Source organism: Bison bison, unplaced genomic scaffold, assembly GCF_000754665.1.
Source record: "Bison bison bison isolate TAMUID 2011002044 unplaced genomic scaffold, Bison_UMD1.0 scf7180017864327, whole genome shotgun sequence".
In the NCBI taxonomy this organism is placed as follows: Eukaryota; Metazoa; Chordata; class Mammalia; order Artiodactyla; family Bovidae; genus Bison; species Bison bison.
The window spans coordinates 2,748,260-2,757,299 of NW_011494899.1; the positions used below are offsets into that span (position 1 = coordinate 2,748,260).

The 9,040-nt window shown below is 33.9% G+C and overlaps 1 protein-coding gene across 3 annotated transcripts in view; it reads left to right on the plus strand.

Annotated features, from left to right (window-relative positions):
• Positions 1-9,040, plus strand: part of CRY1 (cryptochrome circadian clock 1) — a 96,216-nt gene that overhangs the window by 81,738 nt on the left and 5,438 nt on the right. For all 3 annotated transcript variants that reach the window (XM_010853372.1, XM_010853370.1, XM_010853371.1), the window contains exons 3-10: positions 1,565-1,707; positions 4,024-4,208; positions 4,508-4,596; positions 5,128-5,268; positions 5,360-5,671; positions 6,825-6,976; positions 7,211-7,413; positions 7,517-7,612. In XM_010853372.1, the coding sequence (XP_010851674.1) occupies positions 1,565-1,707; positions 4,024-4,208; positions 4,508-4,596; positions 5,128-5,268; positions 5,360-5,671; positions 6,825-6,976; positions 7,211-7,413; positions 7,517-7,612 (1,321 nt within the window). The remainder of the gene's footprint in view (positions 1-1,564; positions 1,708-4,023; positions 4,209-4,507; positions 4,597-5,127; positions 5,269-5,359; positions 5,672-6,824; positions 6,977-7,210; positions 7,414-7,516; positions 7,613-9,040) is intronic.

The window sequence follows — 9,040 nt, forward strand, 5'->3', positions numbered from 1 at the left end:
TTGGGGGCAGGAGAAGGGGACGACAGAGTATGAGATGGCTGGATGGCATCACCGACTCAATGGACATGAGTTTGGGTAAACTCCGGGAGTTGGTGATGGACAGGGAAGCCTGGCGTGCTGTGATTCATGGGGTCGCAAAGAGTCGGACACGACTGAGCGACTGAACTGAACTGAACTGAATCTATACAGGTTTGGAGAAGTACAACTTGTAACTATATAATCAGTTAAGTAATGGTAGAATGACAGGTGAAGTTTTTTTATTTGTAAGGTATATCGGAATAGATTTTAGAATTAAAAAAACAGTAAAACTTTACTACCCACCCCCCCGCCCCGGGAAATCACTTAATTCCCTTAAGTCACAGTCTCTTCACTGAAAGTGATTATAAGAAGGTTTACAGGACTTATTAATATAGCACCTGGCACTCAATATCTGCTCTTGTTATAAGTGTGTTATATTTTCAACATTTAACATTTTGTGATAATCAGAAGTAAAACACTGTAAAACAATACCTCAGCAGAGCAGCTTGTACCACATTAACTGTCAAAGGTTTATATTAATAGTAGTTAGGACATGGAAGTAACCTAAATGTCCATCAACAGATAAATGGATAAAGAAAATGTGGTACATATATACAATGGAATATTGCTAAGCCTTAAAAAGGAACAAAATTGGGTCATATGTGGTGATGGGGATGAACCTAGAATGTCATGGAGTGAAGTCAGAAAGTGTAAGCCAAATATCATATATTAATGCATATATGCATTAATCTGGAAAAATGTTACTGAGGAACCTATTTGCGGGGCAGGAATAGAGACACAGACATGGAGAATGGACTTATGGACAGAAGGTGGGAAGGAGGGATTGGAATGAATTGAGAGAGTAGCATTGAGATGTACACACCACCATGTGTAAAACCAGTAGCTAATGGGAAGCTGCTTTATACAGGGAGCTCAGCTCAGTACTCTGTGATGACCTAGACTGGTAGGATAAGGGAGTGGATGGAACGGAGACACAAGGAGGAGGGGGTATAGCTGATTCATGTGCTTGTACCGCAGAAAATAACACAACACTGTAAAGCAATTATACTCCAATTAAAAAAAAAAAGAACCAAGTCTTAGAATCAGTAGACATAAAATCAGGTATTACGGCTCTCTCTGAACTTGGACAAATTCTTGAATTTTCAAAATAATCTTATCTGCAAAATGGAGTTAACAACCAAAATGCCAAACTCTGAGGACTATTTTGAGTAACGAATGAGATAATGTAAGTGTAAATTATTTGAACAAGTGCTATACAAACGCATTTAATGTAGGAAGCTTAGATTAAGCATATTGCTAGATTGTATAGTGCCTAACATAATGCCTGAAATCTAGTGAGTATGCATTTCTGATTTACGTAATTTTGAATTTATAAATTGTGCATTTTCTTTCTGTATATTCAAAGTAGTATAATCATTTGATATGTAGAGTTGGAGCTTTTCACTTTTTTCCAGCCTGTGTTGTTATAGTAGAAAAAATAATCATTAAAATTTATGTATGTTTTTGCTCCTTTCTCTTACTTTAGGAATGGAACATTACTAAACTTTCAATTGAATATGATTCTGAGCCCTTTGGAAAGGAACGAGATGCAGCTATTAAGAAACTGGCTACTGAAGCTGGAGTAGAAGTAACTGTACGAATTTCACACACATTATATGATCTAGACAAGTAAGATTTTTTAATACACGTAACATAATATTTGTCATTTTAACCATTTTGAAGTGTACATTTAAGTGGTCTTGAGTACAAAGACAATGTATTGTGGGACTTAAGCTGAAAAGTGAAAATAAAAACATGCATAATAGAATTGTAGAGAATTAAATTAACTCAAACCTGTAGCATTTTATTTAACTTCTGTAATTTTTGTTTACCCAAAGACAGATGCCAAAATTACAGACCTAAGTGCATAAGATAAAAATACTCAGAATTTCAGTTCCAAAACTATTAAAAGAATCACAAAATTATCTTTGACTATTCTAGCTCAGCCTACTAACTTGCCATTCTGGGCTCTCAGCAATATTAATTTTATAGTTTATATGATACATAGCCATCAAGTACCTTGGTATATTTTACATGCTTGTCATAAATTATTTTATGTGTGTATATCTAGTCTGTCTGAATTTTGAGTTCATATAAAAATTGTATTAATATTATGTAGTCCTCTGAACAATGGTATGATATCTTATTTCTCAAAGTATATTTCATGAAATATCAGTCTTTTGTGATGCTTTGTCCAACAGAGATTCTGTGGTCAAGGTTAAATTTAGGAAGTTTTATTAATACATGCTGTAAGATTTGAGGATTCATAAGATTTTTTAACATTAACCTTTGGCATACTGTCACCCTTACAAGTGCTGAAATCTCATAATTTATGTACCTTTTATTTTACTTTTTTAAGTTGTTTTCACATTTTATCAAAATAATAAAGCTGATTCTGTAATATGACAGACTATTTTATTCCACTTTTCCAGTTGTACAAAAAATTGTGGTTTGATTCAGGCAGGAGTCTTAACTTCCTATTAAGCCAGAAGTCATATATCCTTTGATAATAAACTTGCCTGCTTGTTTACCATATTTCTTAACCTTAGAGAGCTGATAGCAAGGAGGCAAAACAAGATAAGGGCAGTTGCTTAAAGTGAGAAGCTCAGTATAAAATTATGTATAAAATTGGATTGTTTGTTAGAGTGAATGTGAATATTTACTATATAAATCCATCATATAAAAATGTAGCATATAGAAAATATCTTTTCTAAGATTTTTATTTTCCTTCTGTTATATAATTAGCAATGTCCTCAGTAGTATCATTGTAGATCATTATAGTGGACAGATTTCATTATGATCCTAGGTATAAACTCAAAGAATTACCTCAAAGCAAAATTTCTAAAAGCAGAGCATAGTTTTTATTGGTGGTTACTTTCCATACATATAATTGATTCACCATTATATGTGGTATAGAGAAAACTTTATTCTATTTGGATTAAGAAAATCTCGATTTGCTACTTATTAGTTATGTGACCTTGACTAGTTTATTAAATTCTCTTGAGGCTTCAGTTTCTGATCCATAAAATGATAGAGTATAATTTTACCAATAATTTTTTATGAAGCCTAAATGCTAGAATGCAAATGGCTATAGTGAAAAAGAATAATTGGTTATTCCCAAATTGTATCTAATTTGGCAATAAATACCATTGGCAAGGCTCTTTGTTTTTAGTATTACTTAACTGAGGAATTAGTGATCAGAATTAAATATAAAATATATACGTAAGATACATATGTTAACATTTAACAAAAACATGCACAATAGAAAATACCAAGTAATTATCACTATAGTAATATAGAATCCTAATTAATAAAACTTGCTGATTACTCCTTGATATAATATTGGCCTGGTTTAGTTTTTATTGATGATTACAAAGTTCTCTGAGCTGTGTTGCAAAATATTTTTACATTTCCATATATATTATTTTTTTGTTTTTGCTTTTAGGCTTATTAGCCACTTGTTTTTTCCACTTATAGATGCTTAATTTTCTTTGTCATAAAAGTTTTGATATTTTCATGCTGTATATTTTGACATCTAGCAGATGTTTATAAAATGAAGAGAATGATTTTTAGATTTGTTAATTGTTTTAACAAGTTTCTTGGTCCTATAAGAAGCTAATTCTCCTTGAAGTCTTAAGTGCAAATGGCTATGGTGAGAAAGAATAATGGGTTATTCCCAAATTGTATCTAATTCAGATTACCATTGGCAAGGTTCTTTCCTTATAGTATTACTTAATTGAGAAATTAGTGGTTAGAATTAAATATAAAAGATATATGTAAGATACATATATTGACATTTAACAAAAACATGTACAATAGAAAATAGAAGTGATTTTTCATTTTACTATCTTCATTTAATTTTCTTATTTTAAGACTTTTAAAAGTTTATCAAGTTATATTGTCCTTTTAAAAATACTAATAGCATTTTACTAACTTTTATAATAGGATCATAGAACTAAATGGTGGTCAGCCACCTCTTACCTATAAAAGATTCCAGACTCTCATCAGCAAAATGGAACCACTAGAAATACCAGTAGAGACAATTACTTCAGAAGTGATAGAAAAGTGCACAACTCCTCTGTCTGATGACCATGATGAGAAATACGGAGTCCCGTCCCTGGAAGAACTAGGTAGGTGTAAACAATAATACATGTGGAGCTTAAGAGTTAATAAACCATTCAGAAAAATCCCACTTCTAATTTGACATGTATTTTGCACTAAAAGAAAAAGAAAGTCTTAAATGAAAAAGTGATTAATCTGTGTATTATTTATGTATGCTATTAATTAATGGTCTATCTGTTATCACCTTAAGATAAATGTCTCAAAGGACAGTGACCATGTTATATATCATCTCTCTGTGAGGACCTATCCAGGGCGTCATTTCATTTTTATGCTGTCAGATTTTTTTCCATTTCCTTTTTTTTTTTAGGTTTTGATACAGATGGCTTACCCTCTGCAGTGTGGCCAGGTGGAGAAACTGAAGCACTTACACGTTTGGAAAGGCATTTGGAAAGAAAAGTATGATAATACAGATGATGTTTATATTGTCAAATTGTCATTTAAAAAATAATTTCACTTTTTTAAAAACAATAAAATAGGCTGTTGAAAAAGGAGGATTAAGAGAAATAATTAAAATAGCACATATGTAATTGAAGATTAATAACTGTCTTCATTTAAATACCCTTCTTCCTCCTCTTCCGATTATTTACTGTTTAGCTACTATCAGTACTACCCCTCTGTGCTTTCTGTGTAAGCTGGTATCTGATGACTTTAAAGCTAGGATAGAGTTCTTCTGTTTCACATTATCTCAGTGTCAGAAAGACAGGTTGAAGGTGCTGTCAACCTTGTGTTAGGAATTTGCCACATGAGGATGACTAAAACAAAAGAATGCTCACTTTTATCTTGTTTTTTATTAAATCTGTCATTTGTGGCTGAAAAAATGAGATTTTATTCCCCAAGGACTATGTAACGTTCTTGAAAAGCTCAATTTCAAACAGTCTTTTAAAATTGGAAAGGCAGTTAGCATAACTTTCTCTGTGTTTTTTTCAGGCTTGGGTGGCAAACTTTGAAAGACCTCGAATGAATGCAAATTCCCTGCTCGCTAGCCCTACTGGACTCAGTCCTTATCTCCGATTTGGTTGTTTGTCATGTCGACTCTTTTATTTCAAACTGACAGATCTCTACAAAAAGGTATTATCTAGAACTGGAGCTTATTTTTAAAAAATACTTTTTACAAAAAAAAAAAATCGCTGATAATACTTCTTTGCTTTTTTAATCTTAGGTGAAGAAGAACAGTTCCCCTCCCCTTTCCCTTTATGGGCAACTATTATGGCGTGAATTTTTCTATACAGCAGCAACAAATAATCCACGCTTTGACAAAATGGAAGGAAACCCCATTTGTGTTCAGATTCCATGGGATAAGAATCCTGAGGCTTTAGCAAAATGGGCAGAAGGACGGACGGGCTTTCCATGGATTGATGCCATCATGACACAGCTTCGTCAGGAGGGCTGGATTCATCATTTAGCCAGACATGCAGTTGCTTGTTTCCTGACACGAGGTGACCTGTGGATTAGTTGGGAAGAAGGAATGAAAGTAAGTGTTCTTCCAACTAATGTAGCATGGCTTTATTTTGAAGAACTCTATACCTTTTATATATATTTGTATATATATATATATATCCTAAAAGTTGTCTATTATATAGATTCGTTTATAGTCTTATTTCTGTTTTTCAATAGAAAAGCATTTATTTCTTAACTATAGAGGCAACTTTTGGGCATAATCAGATTGGATTAACCTGAAGTCAGTTAACCTGAAGTCATTTCAGTGGCTAAATTAGCCTACCCATGAAGGGAACTCTAAAATTTAATACTCTGGGCTTAGCAGATTGATGTATATTTATAGGTGATCATTTCTGTCACGTAGAAGATTCACCAAAGAGTCTTAGAAATAGCAATCTTTATTTTATAAATTTAAAAATATAAATCATTTTGCCTCACTTCAACACCATAGCTTTTTAGTCTTATTATGTAATGCGATGCATACTACATTTTGTGACATCATCTTATGGGTATATATAAGAGGACTTAAATATGTTTTACCTTCCTATCTATATCATAAATTTCCCCTTTCCATGTTTTCTGATCCCATGTTTTTTTACATCTCTATTTCCTAGCACCAAGTCGTACATGAGGTAGATGCATAGCACACACTTAATGAATTTATAAAAATAATTTAATTCTGTTTCCCTTTTGGATCAAGGAATCCCAAATTTAAATTCCATAACTCTAATTAAATTTTAAAGGTCATTTGTATTTGATTGTTCCCATTATGTAGACCAATGTACCAAGCTTCCAAGTGTTTTTTTTGGTGGTTTATTTGGTAGTATTTTGCTTTCTTGAAAGTGTTTACTACTTTTTTTTTTCCTTTTTTAAAAAATCTTCCAATATCCTAACTTACCCTTTTAAATCAATGACTTGAATAACTTTTCTCTCCCCTTTCCAATAACACTGCCAAGCTTACAATGGTAAATTCTATTCAGAAATTTGTATAGTACTAATATGTTTCTTTCCCTGAAATAACTCATTATAGGATAGAACATAGACAAGGAAACTAACTTTGGAATGTTTAGTTTTATAGTTCAGTCCTAGATTTTCTTTACATTGACTTTTGATCTACAGAGACCTGGAAAATGCTTGCTTTGAGAAATATCTGTGTGCAAACTAATTGATTACCGTTACTTCTGAAGGTATTTGAAGAATTACTGCTTGATGCAGATTGGAGCATAAATGCTGGAAGTTGGATGTGGCTGTCTTGTAGTTCCTTTTTCCAGCAGTTCTTTCACTGCTATTGCCCTGTTGGTTTTGGTAGGAGAACAGATCCCAATGGAGACTATATCAGGTAAATCAAGGATGATTATTATTCAGTTTGGAATAGCTAATCCAGGAAGAGCTTGTCATGCTTAAACAACACTTAAGGTATTCCCCACTCCTGATGGGCAGCAGAGATGAGAAAAGGGTAATAAATCATTTAAATGGTATTGATTTGATTTGGGTCATTCATAGCTAATAAATAGTGTGTTATAATTTGCTTACAGTTCATTTTATTAATAATTTTTCTTCCTTTTCCTAAAAGGCGTTATTTGCCTGTCCTAAGAGGCTTCCCTGCAAAATATATCTATGATCCCTGGAATGCACCAGAAGGTATTCAAAAGGTAGCCAAATGTTTGATAGGAGTTAATTATCCTAAACCAATGGTGAACCATGCTGAGGCAAGCCGTTTGAATATTGAGAGGATGAAACAGATCTATCAGCAGCTTTCACGATACAGAGGACTCGGTATGTCTTAAATGCCTTTGATTTGTTTCTTTAGCAGCTGTTTATGTCCCCATCCTTGAATTTCATCTTGATCATAACTTAATAGGAAATTTTTTCCCTTTAGGTCTTCTTGCTTCAGTGCCATCTAATCCTAATGGGAATGGAGGCCTCATGGGATATTCTCCGGGAGAAAATATCCCAGGTTGTAGCAGCAATGCAAGTAAGTAAAAAGGAAATTTCTATACTTAGTAACATAAAGAGATGAATAATAAAATATATTGTTTATTGTACCTCACTATAATATGTTTTTAAAATTCTATCTAAAATTTGTGTAATAGGTTCCTTGTATATATGCGTACATGTACACACATACACACCCCCTTACTCCATTAGTGACATTTTAGAGCTGAAAATGGCAACTCACTCCAGTGTTCTTGCCTTGAAATCTCATGGACAGAGGAGCCTAGGGGGCTATAGTCCATGGGGTTGCAAAAGGGTTAGACATGACTTAGCGACTGAAAAACAATGGAGATGGAAAATATTGTTACATATAGTGGAATTTGGGTCAAAGATCTTGCAAACTGAATGAGGATAGCAATATTAAGGAAAATGAAACTTAGATGTTATATTTTCAGAATGCCCATTTTTTATTCTCTTTAAGTATATATTAACTATAAGATAATTAATTAAGAAGATCAGAGGCCCTGTGAATGTGGCCAGAGATTTATCATATACATGCATAGCGATGCTAGTCTTTTTGCACATGAGTTTTTCCTTACAAAGCCTGGTCTGTAGTGGTATTCTTTGTGATATATATGTATAGTTATTTGCCACACATATATTCTTAATACATGTGAAGAAGTCAGAATGTATTGGACATTTGAATCATCTCAATTTTCAAATGTTCTAACCCAAAATCAGTTCAGTCACTCAGTCGTGTCCGACTCTTTGCAACCCCGTGGACTGCAGCATGCCAGGCTTCCCTGTCTATCACGAACTCCCGGAGCTTACTCAAACTCATGTCCATTGAGTCGGTGATGCCATCCAACCATCTCATCCGTTGTTGTCCCCTTCTCCTCCTGCCTTCAATCATTCCCAGCATCAGGGTCTCTTCAAATTAGTCCATTCATCATATCAAGTGGCCAAAGTATTGGAGTTTCAGCTTCAGCATCAGTCCTTCCAGTGAATATTCAGGGCTGATTTCCTTCAGGATGGACTGGTTGGATCTCCTTGCAGTCCAAGGGACTCTCAAGAGTCTTCCCCAACATCACAGTTCAAAAGCATCAATTCTTCGGCGCTCAGCCTTCTTCACAGTCCAACTCTCACATCCATACATGACCACTGGAAAAACCATAGCCTTGACTAGACAGACCTTTGTTGCAAAGTAATGTTTCTGCTTTTTAATATGCTGTCTAGGTTCATCATAGCTTTTCTTCCAAAGAGCAAGCATCTTTTAATTTCATGGCTGCAGTCACCATGATTTTGGAGCCCCCAAAAATAAAGTCTCTCACTTTCCATTGTTTCCCCATCTATTTGCCATGAAGTGATGGGACCAGATGCCATGATCTTAGTTTTCTGAATGTTGAGTTTTAAGCCAACTTTTCACTCTCCTCTCTCACTTTCATCAAGAAGCTCTTTATTTCTTCTT